Raw genomic sequence first — 17,282 nt, forward strand, 5'->3', positions numbered from 1 at the left:
TTCTGGGTCATCTGTTATGAGGAGGGGAGGAGTGATGAAGCTTGTGGAGGTAAATGATTTCAAGGAAAATTACTTGTGGTTAGATTAACTGTGGCGTTAATACAAGAAGACGATTCTGCATTTAAACTGTGCGATCCTGCCGCTGCTTTCTTTTATTGGTCGGGGATCAAAGTGCAAATTTAAGCTTCCTCCGTGTCTAGCATTGTGTTATACAGTCAGCTAAACACCTCGAACTCTGCTCTCGTATTGGAAATGGTGACTTGGATGTTCAGTTTTCAAACCAATTGATTAATTACTCGCAGGTGAATCTGTCTTTCCAACAGAAGATAGATGGAGAATCAGTATTAGTCCTTTAAGGCACATCCAGCTCAAAATGTGAGACCCATTTGGAACTGCCAGGCAGAAAGAAATGACAGCAAAACGGCAAATCAGTATGATGATGTCGTTTCTGCAGCTGAGAAAAAAAAGACCTTTGCAAATTTTCCAAGTACACACGATGTACTCAGCAAATCATGCCTTTCACGTACACTTCACAGCAATCAAAAGTGAGAAAAGTAAAAGAAAACAAAACAAAAAACATGAAGAATTGATAGCAAAGAAGAGTCCAAATTACAGGAACCCCCCCTCACCCTCACCCCCCACGAAAAAAAAGATCTGTACCGACATCGGGTCTATCAGACTCCTGTAAATTGGTAAGCTAAGAAAGAATCAACATCATACAAATATGTAACATGAACTATTCAAATAAATAAACTTTAAAAACAATCCAAACCGATCATCATTAAACACTGGAATAATATTCAATAATATTATTAACATTATCAATACAGTTATTGTTAGTGTACCCTGTTACTTCAGCAGAAGTGTTGATTTCTCATTCATGATTGTATTTCCGTTGCTAAACAAAACGTTTGTTTTGGTGTTGAGGAGCTGCAGGAGGGAGGGAAAGACAAAGAGCATGTGACGAGAGCAGAGGCTGGAAATTTGATTTCACCCCCCCTTCCCTACTACTTCCCTCCCATTCCTCCCTCCCTCCCTTTAGATCTTTCACTGAGCTTCGGAGCAGCACCAGAATCCTCTCTTCTCATTAAAAACTTGTCTCCCGCCGGACTTCACCACAGCTTAGCCGGCAGTGGCCTGTGTGCATTGTCCAAATTCTTTCCATTTAGTGGAGTGAGAACAGCACACACGCGCGCGCGCACACACACATACACACAATTGTGCCTTGTCATTTTCTTCACGCAGAGAGGTCATCAGCCTGTGCTGTTTCTGCTTTTTCCTCTTCCCCTCATTTTCTTCGCCCACTTCAACTCCTCCCTCTCGCCTCTCTCTTTCTTCCACTGTCTTCGCTCTCAAACGTCTGACTCAATGCTGGAGAGCTTTTCATAAACGTGTCCATTGCTGGCACCGTTGAATGGTCTCTGTCCCTGCCCCAAACCTAACGTGTCCCTGCCCCCAGGCAGTAGTTTGTTGCCCCCGTGGTGGTTCCCCATGGGCCCTCCCACCCCGCCCAGACACAGCTCTTGGGGGAACCTGGGGGCCACATTGGACATCACCCCAGCTGTGGCGGATGCGGGCAAATAGGAAGTTGCTCCCATGGAGCTGCGGAAGTCCCCTCCTCCTCGGCTGTTGTTGAGAAGTTGCTGCTGCTGCTGCTGTTGCTGCGTCTGTGGCTTTTTGATGTAGTACGGTTTGGCACCGTGTAAAAGACACTGGTCGTCGCCGAAGGTTGGGATGAAGGGATTCTGGTTCACCTTATCTGGGTAGAGAGATTTAGACAAGGAGTAAGTCCCGGCCCCTCTGCTACCACCACCACCACCACCACCACCACAGCCCCCACCTCCCATCATAGCTCTATCTCTGTCCCTCAGGTCTCTTTCCCCCACCGACCGCCGATGCAACCCACCTTCGCCTCCACGGAACAAACTGCAGGAGGAGCCTCCCTTGGCCCTATCCCCGCCTATCCCTCCAAACATTGGAGACTCTCTATCACCTGAATACCTCTCAAACATGTGAGCATAAGGGCTGGGGCCCTCCATGGAGCGATCTCTGTCTTTCAAGCTCACACTCCGGGGCTGTTGAAACTGCCCCCCAACGCCCCCACCCATCCCCATGCGACCTGCCCCCTCCCTCTGCAGGTCCACAAATGTGTCGTATGAGTGCTGCCTCCGTAACACCCTCCCGCCCGGCCCTAGCTTCCTGCGCTGTGCCTGAGTTTGTGTTTGGCTGGGTCCTACGCTACCCTTAACTCCAGTGAACATCATGTTGTTATCCTCACTAATGTTATAAAGGTTGCTCGGCTGAATCTTACAGGAGTCACAGCGTTTGGATGTGGCGGAGCTGGGACGACTGCTGGTCCCCCCAACTCCACTAACTGGACAAGTACTGCCTCCTCCACTATGGTGGCACACACTGTGGCAGTTACGACACTCCCAGTCACCCCCTGCTATGCCACCCCCTCCTATCCCTGACACCCCCTTTTCCCAGCAGGTGTGGGCCTGCTGCCCTGCCGACACCGGACCAAGCCCATCCGATTTCTTTTCTTTACCTTTGAGGAAGTCTTCCACAGGTACTAAGCTTTTACAGATACCACCACCGCTACCACCGCCCACACCACTTCCACCCTCTTGCTCCCACATGGCCTTGCCCTCCTTGGAGCGGAACTGGTCCGCATAGAAATCCCTCAGGTTCTCTTTATCCCTGCGGAATAAGTAAGGTGAAGCATTACCCCCTCCTCCTCCCCTCTTCCGCTCCAGGGGTGGTGAGACCGTGCGGTGTGCCTGGGGCCCGTGGGGGAAGTGGTGGTGGACGGTGTGGTGGTGGGGTCTCCTCCTGAAGCCGCTCAGCTCTATCTCGTCCTGCTCCCGTCTGCACTTGGCAGAGGCTGGCCTCTTTTTCAGGCTGTCCCTGTACTGCTTACGCCGCTTGGCGTTTCCTTCCAGGTTGCCGTAGGTGACGGTGTGCGTGGAGATATCCGACACATCAGAGCGAATGTTCCCATCGTCACCCCCTGAGCCTCCCCCACCCCCACAGTACCTGTCATGCCCCCCGATGAGCCCCGTGCTGGATGCACCTCCTTTGAAAGAAAACCTGCCGTACACATTGCTGCCCTTGAACCCACCCTGGCTGGAATCCGCAGGGGTGTGGCCAGCGATCAGGTCAAATTTACTGGTATTCCTGTGAGTCATGGAGGGGCGGGGCTGGGTGGTGAAGATAGGCGCTACCCCTCCCCCCAAACTGTCGCAATCGAACATGCCCCCCTCCAACGAGCTAGCGCTGCCTAAGCTACGCGGCCTATTTGGCGGGGGGCCGGACATACCCAGAGCCGGGTGGTGGTGCCGGTAATGGTCCTGGTACAAGTTGCTGTCCTTCAGGGGCAAGTTGCCAAAAGTCCTCTCCACCTCGCTGATGTAGTCACTGAACATGTTGTCCTCTGGCATGTAGGGTGGCGCAGACTTGCAGTCTACAGGGTGACCCACCAGGCTGCGCCGGTGCTCCTGGATATCGTATATAGCCGACTCACGGCCGCTGTGGCTATATTCCAGGGCGGCGTGTGGAGAGCCGTTAACGCCCGGAACGGCAGTCATGTCCTTGGCAGTGCGGAGCAACCGCAGGATGTTCGAGTGAGTGTTGTTCATGTTCTTCTTTATGGTGGATGAGGGGGAGTCTATGGTGGACTTGTTTTCCTCGATTTGGACTCCATGGATGCAGCTGTAGATACCCTGCAGATTGATAATGAGAAGAAAAGGGAAGGTAGAGAGAGATAAAGAGAGGGTGAGACCATGGAAGGGAGAAAGAGTGAGTGTGATAAGGTATGACTCCCAAGAGAGATCACAATAACAGCAAAATGTGTGGCAGGAGTAAGGAGTCAAGAACCAGAGGAGGGTTTAATGTTAAGAGAGACGGAGGCAGATACCAGACACAGAGACAGACAGAGAGAGGGAGAGAGGGAGAGGGAGGCAAACAGAAACAGGCAGAGGCAGAGAGGTTAATGCATTGCCATGTTCTCTATGACCACCCTCTTGTTTACACACTATTAAACAGTAATAGGGTCTGAGTTCATAAATGAATTTTCTCTGGGGAACGACGAGGACCCTCACAGCTGCTGCTCAGCCCTCAACCTCAGACACAGAGAACTGAGTGAGAAGAGACAGAGCAGATCAGAGCCTTAATTGATATCACAAGGGGAGCAAGTGAGTCAATAGGTTTGATCAATGTCATTTAAATTTAGCAGACACTCGCCTTGCTGTCTTTCTACTTACTTGTTTCTCTTTATAAACAATAGGGATCAATCACTTTTGTCTCACAGGTAAAAGATATAACCACTGACTAAATTTTACTCATAAGGTCACCATCCATCAGTGTGTGTGTGTGTGTGTTTGCTATGGTTGGTTAGTAGAAGCAGCATTTTCATGTGAGCGGAAGATTTTGCGAGTGGAGTCAAACAAGCATATTTAAATGGGGGCTGGGGGAATCTGTGGTTTAGGCAACAGCCAACTCTGAAAGGTCGAGGACGCACTACCCACCAGCCAGTGTGCAGGCCAGTATTCCTCAAAGGCGTCAACTTGTCAGAAACTGTTTCCGTCGGCCTCTTAGTCACTTTCATGAATGCGATTCGTCAACCACCCCCACCCCCTCTTTTCCTTTATGCCTCCATTCTGTCTTTGGGTCTGCCTTATCTCCGTTTCCGGGTGCTTTGGTGAGCAGCAGCCGCTCCGATGGGATTGTCTGTCTTTATCTGTCTGCATCTATCGCTACTACAGCTGCAGTGAAAGGTAATGAAACACAGGTTCTAGGCACACCACTGTGTCTGTTCTCTGCTACCCTTTGTCCTGTTACCAGTTTTATTCTTTTATCATGACTGTTGCTAACTTATCTTTTGATCTGTCTCTGAATTTTCTTAGCCCCTTGCTGTCCCATCACTTGTCACCTTCTTGCTTTATGTGACCTGCCCTGCCATTTGGAAATATTTCTCGCAGCTACAATCTTCAAACAGGCATGGAAATGTATGACAGACATCTGTATGGGCAGAAATCTGTGCCATCAGAAACTGAATTTGAATAAGTTCAATTTGAATTTGAATTGCTCAGATTGAATCTGAATTGTAACTTGAATAAATGCTTTTGAAAACTGAATTTGAATTAGTCTAATTTGAAATTGAATTTATGGTTTGAAAATGAATTGATTTGCTTTGAAACTGCATTTTATCCTTTAAAAATTCAGCTCTCGAATAATTTCAGTTTCACTTCTCACCATTCAGTTTCAGTTCTACAATTCAATTTCAGTTCCAAAATTCAGTTTTTTGGAACTTACATCCGGTTCCGGTTCAAGCGCAGATTAATAGAACTACGTTTTACTAGCGAATCGAAAGTGTCACCGACGGGCATCTACAGCGTCTTGAGCTGAATTAAGGCTTCAGAAGTCATTCGTCATGTCGAATGACCAGCGGATAAACTCTCAGGTTGGTAATAAATGTATTACATGTATAAGAACAAGCGTCATGTTAACAAAAGATAGCCGTACAGTAACTGTTATGCTTATTGTAGCTGTTAGCTAAAAACGCTAATTTAGCGTAGTTTGCCCTGAATTCAGCTTTGACAACAAATATGATCGACTGTTTCTAGTAGAATTCCAAAGTTGTCATCTTGGACCCTCTCAGAATGCTTGCAGAGACCCCTACAGTAGGGAAACATGCAAAACGGTGCCCAAACCTTTGTATTTTAGCTTTATTTATGCCTTACACAGCATCCCAACTCTTTAGCTAACTTCATAACTTTAGCTAAAGTGAATAGTTAGTCTAATTCATTAGTGCAGATATGATATGTGACTAGCACTGTGTTTAACTACCATAATAATTTTTAGGGTACTGAGTGCATGCTTAATTAGATTTTTGCTTTTTAAAAACACACTGCTCCATTACTATGTTTGACAGGCTGAAGTTGTCGGGTCACCTCCTAAATCGACCATCTTTTACAGGTGTTTTGTGCCAGAAATGGAGTGTCCACTGAAGACTGAAGATACTGAATCTCTACGCCTTGCCATTGATCCCTCTTGTGCCTTCATATAGACAAGAGACATTAACTTAACCATTCTCATATGCTCTGTACCTACATCACCTTCCCTGACAGTCGTAGCTTGGCTCATCTGAGGGTGAAATTATAAGAATGTGTTATTTTGCAAAGTGCTCTCTAGGGTTCCTAAATAAAATATGGCATTGAGGTCATTTCTTTTGAATTAATCCCTTCTTCTGAAATATAAGAACCTCTGCTGGTTTTAATGGCACTTTGGATTTCTTTACTTTCTGTTCCACTTCCAAACCCAAATAGATGCTGACAAGCTGACACAGTAACATGGAAGAGGGAAAGACGTTGGAAAGGACTACTACAAATAAACCTAATGCCTAACAATGAAAAGTGTAAAATAAGAACAATAATAATAATAATAAAGATAAAAGATGAAGTAACATGTTTTTAGTATTTTATTTATTCCAAATGATCATCCAGATGTCTGTGACATGTGATGACAAACACCATAATGGAAGGCCTTAGTCATCACATGCTTAAACTCATATATTTTTGCATATGCTGAACAGGCAGTCAGACATGCTGTAACTGTGGGGTAGAAAACAGCATGAACACCATACGGCAGGTGTCTCAAACTCCAGTCCTCGAGGGCATGGAAAAGTTGCATGACACTTTGACCCTTGAGGACTGGAGTTTGAGACCCCTGTCATATGGAATATGACAGGTGTGGTTGAACTGCATGAAGACTCTGAAGTTTGTCTTCTCTTCTGGCAGGACAGGAATGTAGCCTTGTCCTGTGAGCCACTGTAAGGATGTACTTAGAGTAGAACTGGACTGTCACCGGCCTCAGGCTCTTCACCCTTTTCAAAGACAAAGCAGTCATTTAGATAAAATATTAGATATTGTTTACCTGTAAATGCACAAAGTAAATTTAGAAATGTAATTATTGTCAAGAGTGAACAAGCACTGATAGTGTAATCTACAGCTGTGGCCAAACGTTTAGAGAATGAGAAGTGTTGTTTGCTTATTTACAAAGTTTGCTGTTTCAGTGATAGTTGTATATCACATTATATCACTTCAAACAGAGGTGATCCAGTAATGCTGCACTAATGAATTAGACTAACTATTCACTTTAGCTAAAGTTATTAAGTTAGCTAAAGAGTTGAGATGCTGTGTAAGGCATAAATAAAGCTAAAATACAAAGGTTTGGGCACCGTTTTGCATGTTTCCCTACTGTAGGGGTCTCTGCAAGCATTCTGAGAGGGTCCAAGATGACAACTTTGGAATTCTACTAGAAACAGTCGATCATATTTGTTTGTCAAAGCTGAATTCAGGGCAAACTACGCTAAATTAGCGTTTTTAGCTAACAGCTACAATAAGCATAACAGTTACTGTACGGCTATCATTTGTTAACATGACGCTTGTTCTTATACATGTAATACATTTATTACCAACCTGAGAGTTTATCCGCTGGTCATTCGACATGACGAATGACTTCTGAAGTCTTAATTCAGCTCAAGACGCTGTAGATGCCCGTCGGTGACACTTTCGGTCCGCTAGTAAAACGTAGTTCTATTAATCTGCGCTTGAACCGGAACCGGATGTAAGTTCCAAAAAACTGAATTTTGGAACTGAAATTGAATGGTAGAACTGAAACTGAATGGTGAGAAGTGAAACTGAAATTATTCGAGAGCTGAATTTTTAAAGGATAAAATGCAGTTTCAAAGCAAATCAATTCATTTTCAAAATATAAAATTCAATTTCAATTTAGTGATGATCATTTTCAAACCATAAATTCAATTTCAAATTAGACTAATTCAAATTCAGTTTTCAAAAGCATTTATTCAAGTTACAATTCAGATTCAATCTGAGCAATTCAAATTCAAATTGAACTTATTCAAATTCAGTTTCTGATGGCACAGATTTCTGCCCATACATCTGCTTGACTAATCCGCTCTTGAGTTGTAGGAGACAATTCTGAAATTTGTCTGCAACTAGAATTTATTTAATTCAACAAGTGACAAGCTCTTCTCACGCTTTGTAAAAAAAAGAAAAGAAAAAGAAATCTAACACAGATGGAGGTTGCTACCATTTCAAAAACACAGAAGACAGTGTGCTTCAGTAGCGCTTATGGCCTGCACTCTCTTTTATTGTCCTTCTGGTCATTCTGAGTAGGTGTAAACCAGATTACCTTACAATTAGAAACACCTTCATCCTTAAGACCAAACCCATAAACAGCAGTGTCCCTTTTTCCTGGGCAATAATAACTAAGGCAATTTGCATACAACAGCAACCTGCTTCTTAAAAGGTAACATTATGCAAATGCTTGACACTTCAAATGACTATTTATATGGACCCAATTTACATGGGGAGGAGGTGACAAGGTAAAAAAAAAAAGGTTTCAGCTTCTCTCAGGTTTCATTTTTAGCATGCTAACTCCCTCTGCTTACAAACAAGCACGGCACAATGAATGACTTCCAGGAGAGAGGCTCTGAAAATGTGTCCAAATCTTAATGATTTCTGTGTCTCGCTTCTTGACGATGGCTCGCTTTTCACCTCAGCTCCAAGTGCAGGTATTTCTAGCAGACAGAAGCACATTTGCTTTTCAGATATGGATAACAAACAGTTTGTGTCAAGCCTCTGAAATGCCTACTTTTTGTGTTAATTTGTTATTTCCAAAGAACCAATCAATTCCATTCAATTCAGTTTTATTAATGTAGCACCAAATTACAACAATAATTGCCTCAAGGTGCCTTATATTGTAAGGTAGAGACCCTACAATAATACAGAGAAAACAGAGAAAACCCCAACAAGCATATGACTCCCTGTGCTCATGCCCCTATGAGCAAGCACTTAGGTGACAGCAGGAAGGAAAAACTCCCTTTTAACAGGAAGAAACCTAGAGCAGAACGAGGCTGTCATCGACGAGGGCCGGTCATCTGCCGTGACCGGTTGGAGGTGAAGGGAGGAGGATGTAACAAAACTGATAAAAATACAGGATAAGCCATTTGTGTTAGAGTTGATGGGCGTTATCGGGTGTTTAGCTGATGACAAAGTGTCTCAGTACTTCTTTACGGTCATATTTGTAGAGGCTGGAAATTTTTTATTTTTTTTTAAGTTTTCCTGGGCTTTGTTTCTCTTTTTTGTACTTATACCTGGCCTGCTGAGAAGCACCTGCAGGATCGAACATCAGGGCCATGAAGCGTCCTTTCTTCTTTTTTCTGTTTTTGCACTGACATGTGAACAGCAGAGCTTCAACATCAACATATTGACTTGTCATCATAGAAAAGACAAAAATGCACCCAAGTTCACTCAGATTTCTTGTCTTAGTGTACTGATCATGTGATTTAGCACAGCATTTGCTCCATGCTCTTTAGGAAGAGCTGCTGTTGTCGCTCCTGGATGCTGTAACGTTGCATAACTTCTCATATATGTAGTCTAAGTGCTATCTTTTGAAGCTGTTTTTCACCATTTCATGTGAACATGCAGTTCACTTGGGTTGGGTTGCTTGGGTTGCTGCCTTCTTATATATGTTCCCTGCTTGTAATGAAACATGCTGGTCGGTATTCTCTTCGTCCGCATGGTTACTTGTTGCTTTCTGTTCCATTTGCCCGAACTGAACTTGGTAAAAGAGCTTTTGTCCATTTAGCACCCTCGGCCTGGAACAAACTGCAGAAGGAATGGAAAATGACTGAATTCATTTCATTAAGTGATTTTAAATCTAAACTACGAATCCTTGAGGCCAAGTCCATAACATGCAACTGTTTCAATTAGATTGTCATTTTAACTGACTTTTTATTTTATTTGAATTTTATTGAATTTTATTTTTATTTTATTTGTATTCTTTCACTTATTGTTGCATGTGTGTTGTTGCTGCCTGTGTTTGAGTAATTTCTGTAACTGTGAGACATCTGCTGCTGCCTATCTTGGCCAGATCTCCCTTGAAAAAGAGGTTTTTAATCTCAATGGGATCTTCCTGGTTAAATAAAGGTTAATAAATAAATAAATAAATAAATAAATAGTTCTGGTAACCATTACAATTAAAGTTATGGCTTTCTCCCTGTTAAGTGTGACAGAGACCTCGAATTAAATGCCAAATAAGTTCCCCAGAGGTGTTACCAAGATGGCTGCCAGAGGGTAAGATCAGTTTCTGGAAGGACATTTGTTGCCTATGTTATTTATTTAAGATGCAGCTGTTGTAAACCCATATATCAGTGCTTTCAGAGGTCAGTTATGTTACTGCCCTGCAATGATCTCTAAAGTAATCCACCAATAAAGTAAAATAGGATTTTTTCTTGTTGCATTAATTCCACTAAATAAAATATGAAATAGATGTTAACTAACAAAAGTGACACTGAAATGCACATAATTGGATAAAGGATAAACACCTTCTTTGTCTATGACTGGCAGTATTAAATTGAGTTTGAATAGATAATAACGGGCTCTAGCAGCTATCTGGAGTATTTTTTTTATATCACTAGAATTTGTTTTTGTTGTTAACAACAGCCTGAGCTAAAAAAAAAAAAAAAAAAAAAGAAGCCGCAGGTAGCTCAGGTGAGTCATCGCATCTCCCTGACTGACTCCATCCACCTCAACCACAGCCAGTGGTTTTAAAACAGCCACTCCTGTGATCTTTCTGTCAGAAGGACAGAGGTCAGACCTAAAATAAAACACGAGCACACTCACTCTGCTAATGGAAAAGGTGAATCCGGGCTTTCCAGAGCACACGCCCATGAAGCAGAAGCGCAGCTGCCAGTAGAACAAATGTTCACAGATGAAGGTGATGAATGACAGAACCATGGCAGCCCCGAGCATGTAGAAGACCCCTGCCATGTTGTCCACGTCCAGCTGACTGCTCATCACCTCGTTCTTCTCATTGTGGCAGATGCCCGTCAGCCAGAGGGCCTCCAACTCCTCCATCTCACCTGGAGACACATACACACCGGTCAAAAGCGCTGGTCAAGTGTGACATGCAGATGGGTTTGTAGGTGTCTAAATGTATAAATATGTGTACAAAACAAGACGGCACTTGTTTGGTTTTTTCTAGATGGGCCATTGTTGCCAAAAACAGCTCAGGTCTCATGTACATGCAACAAATGTCACGTTCTATTATTCTGACTGAATGCCCCCCAGACAAGCCTCCTCATTAAGGACTGCTTATGCAAGGCTAACCCCTTTGTTGTGTTGGTGGGGGGGGGGACCAAAAATACAACTGCCTGCTGGGACTCAGCAGTCCTAGGAGAGGAAGTGTGCATGGTCATGTGAGAAGGGTTTCCGTCTAAAAACTGTGTCGCCGCCAGTTCCGCATCCCCGGGGAGATTACTAAAGGGGGAGGACACGTCCAGAGAGATTTGTTAGATCTGTGTATGAGCTTATGGTGTGTATAAGGTATTTTCCTGCTGCTTACATAAAACTATTGTGTGTGTGAGTGTTTGCACACATAGGTGTGGTCGTGTGCACTGTGTTTGTATCCAGAGGGGTCAAATTCTGCTTTTCTACCAGATTTGATGGGTGTCACAGAAGTACACACAAGTCCTTCAACACTAGTGTCCTGATGATTAAATACAGCGAGATAATGGCCCTGTTTTATAGAACAATAGAGTCTGCATCAGGAGGTTGGAGCGGTCGAGGGAGAAGTGGTTGACACAATATCAGATTTTCCCCACACAATTACGATTGCTGTGCATTTATTGCAGTGTTTGTCAATTTACAGTGAACAATACTAACAAATTAACACCAATAAAGTCCAATAAGAACTTTTTGACTCCACTATTCTTCCTAATGAGGCAAATAGTAAAAACGAAATAAATAAAAAGACATGGATAAACAAGTATGAACAAACATTGTGTACCCACTGCTGAGTTTACATAGAAAATATCACGAAGCAGCAGAGCACAGTGACTTTGTTCAAACCAGTGCTCGGTGGTTCTGGATTATTTACGCTTGTATCATATGCACATTTTTTTAAATTATTGCTGGTATTTTCAACACACGCAGATTACATTGTAGATCGTTTAGGAGTTTTGTGTTTTGCACTTTGGAAAACATATCAAATGTTTAAACAAAGAAAATGTAAGAACAAAATAAGGTCATTTTGAATTTGATGGCAGCAACATCACGAGTTGAGTCCATTATTATCTGCATAATAATGTTGCTCTTAATTAAACCTATATATACCTTTCAGCATCAATGGTGCCTTTCCAGTTCATTAGACTCTAACAAACATGTTCCCATCCCAACACATAACATCCCAACACTATGTGACAAATCGTCAGTATGTTATGCGCTCGGAGGCATGAGAGCTGTTTGGAATCACTTTGGAAAACACGATCTGATAGGGTTAAGGTTTTGGTTAAGGATTAAGGTTATAGTTAGGCCTGGAATGGAGGGCTGGAGCCTCTGCTCTGGAAACGGAGATGTGTTACCGCCACAAGTGGTAATCTGTTAGATTCAATTGAGAATCCGGATCGTCTCAAAAGGATGTGGAAGGGTACCTTTCACGTTACTATGCAATGCCTCGGGCCGTTACAAATCGTCGGTATGTGACACGTTGGGAATGAGAATGCTCTAACACCAGATTCAGGCTTTTGAACTGAGCTCTGATTACAAGCCAGATGGAGCCTCTTCTCTTTGGTCTGGAGAATGCAGAATTCATGTTTTACGAAAAGAATCTTAAATTCAAAATTGACATTTTCCACTTAGTCTTATTACATTTTCAAAGAGGTTAGGTCAAAAGAAGACGGCGGTGTTTCTGGATCATTTTCATATATGACTACGTTTTTGCAACATACATTTTTAGATGACGCAGTCGTCTCACAGACACTGATTTCTGGAAGTGTTTCTGAGTCCGTGCAGTGATTTCTATGACAGAATCATGCAGTCCTGCCCGAGCAGCCAAAGATTACAAACAGTTTTGATTTATGGACTTGTCCCTTGCGCACAGAGATTTCTCCAGATTCTCTGGATGTTTTGCTGATACTATGTAATATACATGATTAGAACTTCAGTTTTGCAATTTTACATTGCAGAACAATATTCTATAATTAGGATGAAGTTCCACAGCTTGCAGACACAGTTTTGTTTGCAGATTGGGGAATCTCTGTCCATCTTTGCCTCTGAGAAACTCTGCCTGTCAAACATGCTCTCTTTATAGTTCAGTTCAATTCAGTTTTATTAATATGGCACCAAATCACAACAATACAACTTTATGCTGTAAGGTAAAGACCCTACAATAATACAGAGAAAACCCTAACAATCACATGTAGCCAGTGTTGGGAAGGTTACTTTTAAAATGTATTCCATTACAGAATACAGAATACATGCCCCAAAATGTATTCTGTAACGTATTCCGTTACGTTACTCAATGACAGTAACGTATTCTGAATACTTTGGATTACTTAATATATTATCATGCTTTTTACAACAACGTGAATGTACTATTGCTGTGTGATTTATTACTATTACTGAAGGTCCGCGACTCCGAGCTGTAGTAAAGGGACCTCTGACTAATACGGCGGGGTCCCTGTCGGCTCGTAGCCGAAAAATAGCTTTACTTTGTTGTGTGGGTCAACTTTTCTTGCGAGAGACAGAGAGAGACATTGAAAGACTGCTCCAACGGAACTTATTGTTTTCGGAGGAAAACACGAACACGGTGTACAGTCGAGTCTTAATAGCTTACTTACAACTGGGCTCGTCAGGCACTCTTCTTGGCTGAAGTGGTTATTATTATATTTACATGCTTCCAGCTCCCGTTTTTCCTCGATGACAACTCCAACCTTTCCACTCCCCTTTTTGTAACTGTATTCTGAATACCACCTTTTTAAACGGTAACTGTAACGGAATACAGTTACTCATATTTTGTATTTTAAATACGTAACAGCGGTACATGTATTCCGTTACTCCCCAACACTGCATGTAGCCCATGTGTAATCACTTGCGTGACAGTAGAAAGGAAATATGCTTTTTAACAGGAAGAAACCTCCAGAAGAATGAAGCTCAGGGATGGGCGGCCATCTGCCGCTCGATGGTCCAATCATTTTACTGACTTGTTGAAAGTTCACCTAATTAGTTACAAAATGTTCCTCCAGCTGTTTCTTTTTAGTACCACTTAATTTTCCAGCCTTTTGTTACCCAACGTTTACTGCCAAATTCAAAATGAGCTAATATTTGTTTTATGAAATAAAAATGTCTCACTTTCAAAATGTCATGTTTTCTGCATTTTACTGTGAATAAAACATGGGTTTAGAATATTTGCAAATCGATGCATTCTGTTTTTAGTTACATTTTTCAACTTTTGTGTTCATTTAATTTTTGTTTGGGTGTATTGACGAAAAACTACTTTGGTTTAGGGAAAAATTGTTGCTTAGGATAAAATATTAACCCTGCATGTTAAAAAAAACAAAATATGCATGTCATCTATGTCCATATGTCGAGGTGAGAGTAAGAGACACAGTGCCAATGAAGACGGCAAAGCTGTGCACGTGTTTGAGACTCCATTGATAAAACAAAAGTATTAGACTTGCTGGGACAAACAGTAGGTTGGTACATTAAGACCAAAATGAGCCTCAGTGAGGGATACAGAGCACTGTGTTATGTGGTAGTATTAAAGTGGGGGGCTGACAGTTTTTTCATGCTGATGAGTAACACACAGATAGTCATTGGATGGACTAAAACAAGGAGTATAACCTTTCAACTTGGGGAAATGCAATCCGTTGCAAGGTGATTTTTTTGGTGATTAAAGAACTACTTTTGTCACATCAACAGAGCTGAAACAATAGAATGAGCATCACGTCACATTAGGGCAGAAATATTTGGGAAATAAATGGCCTCAAAAAGGAAATTTAAATGATCAAAGTGGTGGGAGATTGCCTGAGAAATATTTGATAGAATAACCTACTTTTTAGACTGACTTGTGACTACAAAGCACAAATGGGAATTCATTGATTCCCTTTAAATTTCCAAACAGATGTTTAGCTCCAGCATGACTGATTCATCTAAACAGTTTGCAACAGCTCTCCAAACTGAATACTTACTGCTATTAAATCTGCATAGCTTGCGCTTTTTTTGTAGAATGTGAACCAAATTGATGATATATTAGATTAATGAGCAGAATTTATCATGTGAAAGAAATATCTATGATTAAAATTCTTCTCCTATTACTCTGCTTATTCTTATTTTTCATTGTTCCCACCCCACCCCTCTCCTCCACCTTTACCTGTTCCTCCTGATCTTGCATCATTCCTGGCTATTCTGTATGCAGTTCCACTATTTCCTGTTGCAAAGCCGCTACTGACCCCTTCCCCTCTGCATACAACTTGACTCAAACAGGAAGCAACGGAAATGAGCAAACATCGATGAGTCTGATCTCTTAACCTGTATGTGTGTTGACAGCCAAACAATCTGCAAGAGGTAATGAGAGGTAATGCTTGATGTGCTGGCCTCGTGTACACGGCAAGATTTTACTTCCATTTGGATAAATTCGTGGAGATGTGTCACAACACTCAAGCATCCACACAGCTACATGTCACAATCACATCCTTTCACAAGCCAGCACTTTAATGTACGCCACTCGGGAAGTTCCCAACAGTGTGTGTCGACGTCTGGATCAATCTGACTCCGAACGATCTGATCCAAGGTGAATGTTCTCTCCGTACTGACCTCTTTATCCATCTCGCACGACACAATGGAAAGTGATAGCACCTGGAAGGCCACGTCTGTGTATGTATGAGTGTGTGTCAGCGTGCTGTAGAGTATAAGATCTGGCAGGTAGTGAGGTGAGCAGTGTGGAGGACATGCTATCAGTCGAAGTGGAGAAGGTGTATTCTCTGAAGGCAAAGATTCACATCAGGAACAGTTGTGTCTTTTATTTCCTGAGGTACAAAATGTAACGGTAGTAGACCAAGGCGGTAGTTTCACTATTATTTTTTTAGTACAGTAGGGTACTGTGCAAAAGTCTTGAGCCACCCCTCATTTTTTAAAATTTTGCTTGGAAAATGAGGAATAAGTTTACTGAAACATGCCATCACAGATGAAAAGATAATAAGTAAAACAGAATTTGTACAGTTTTAACAAACTTAAAAGTAAATTTTTGGTATGACCACCTTTATTCTTCAACACATCGTGAACTTCTGTGAACAAGCTTTCTGGTAGTTTCTTTAAGTAGTCTTGAGTAAATGTTTTTGAAGGCTTCTTGAAAGACATTCAAAGCTCTTCTTTGGATGTTGGCTGCCTTTTGTTCTCTTCTCAGTCAAAATGATCCTAAACTGCTTCAACAGTGTTGCCGTCAAGGCTCTGGACAGACAATCCATGACTGATAGGTGAGTCATGCTGAGTGTTTTTCTATTCAAAACACTCAGTGTTGAATAGAAAGTGTAACATGGGGCGACCGTGGCTCAGGGGGTTGGGAGGCGTATCTGTAACCGGAAGGTCGCCGGTTCGATCCCCGTGCTCTCTGTCCTGGTCGTTGTGTCCTTGGGCAAGACACTACTGGTGTTGGCCAGAGGGGCCGATGGCGTGATATGGCAGCCTCGCTTCTGTCAGTCTGCCCCAGGGCAGCTGTGGCTACAACCATAGTTTGCCTCCACCAGTGTGTGAATGTGAGAGTGAATGAATAGTGGCATTGTAAAGCACTTTGGGTGCCTTGAAAAGCGCTATATAAATCCAATCCATTATTATTCAGGTTCTATTTTACTGCACTGGCTGAGCGTTTGGGATCATTGTCATGCTGAAAACTGAAACTGTTGCCAATCAGATGCATGGTATCATGGTAAGATTGGCTTCTTAAGGAAGAGACCATTTCTGATTAGGCTTCAGCAGAATCTTTGCTAGGTTGTCTGTTATGTATTGACACAACACCTTTATACCTTGAGTGCGGTGTCTTTTTATGCTTGAATAATTCATAGGTCACAGTTATGTGGTTTAAAAAAAAAAGAAGAAAAAAATCCCTGAAAATAATCAGCTACAAGAACTAGACTGAAAACTAGTGAAAAAACAGTCGATATCCAAAGAAACACTTTGAAAGTCCTCCTGAAAGCCTCGAGACCTCTTTTAAAAAATTACCAGAAAGTCTGGAAACAAAATATAAAGAAACGCAGGATGGCTCGAGACTTTTGAACAGTATTGAATATATAACTTTAAAGGTCAGACTCTATTTTCTGTTTCACACAAATATCAGACAGACTCTTCCGGGTCGGTCATTTCATTTAAATTAATTAATTAGACTGCATTTCCCTTTCACAGCTACCAATATGCGAAGGACAT

At 42.3% G+C, this 17,282-nt stretch overlaps 1 protein-coding gene and 1 long non-coding RNA gene across 2 annotated transcripts in view; one reads left to right on the top strand and one right to left on the bottom strand.

The window, feature by feature from the left end:
• Positions 1–1,352: 1,352 nt before the first annotated feature.
• grin2bb (glutamate receptor, ionotropic, N-methyl D-aspartate 2B, genome duplicate b) overlaps positions 1,353–17,282 on the bottom strand; it is a 120,596-nt gene continuing 104,666 nt past the window's right edge. Inside the window, exons 14-15 of the mRNA XM_085408830.1 lie at positions 10,710–10,948; positions 1,353–3,722 (exon numbers count right to left, since the gene is read on the bottom strand). Of these exons, the coding sequence (XP_085264956.1) occupies positions 1,353–3,722; positions 10,710–10,948 (2,609 nt within the window). The remainder of the gene's footprint in view (positions 3,723–10,709; positions 10,949–17,282) is intronic.
• Positions 5,334–7,429, top strand: LOC146668206 (uncharacterized). Its single transcript, XR_014912136.1, has 3 exons — positions 5,334–5,461; positions 5,977–6,648; positions 6,748–7,429. It is a non-coding gene; the product is annotated as an uncharacterized LOC146668206 (long non-coding RNA).

This window comes from Rhamphochromis longiceps, linkage group LG6, assembly GCF_057381845.1.
Source record: "Rhamphochromis longiceps isolate RC_006_pf linkage group LG6, R_longiceps_female_GT1.1, whole genome shotgun sequence".
Classification (NCBI taxonomy): domain Eukaryota; kingdom Metazoa; phylum Chordata; class Actinopteri; order Cichliformes; family Cichlidae; genus Rhamphochromis; species Rhamphochromis longiceps.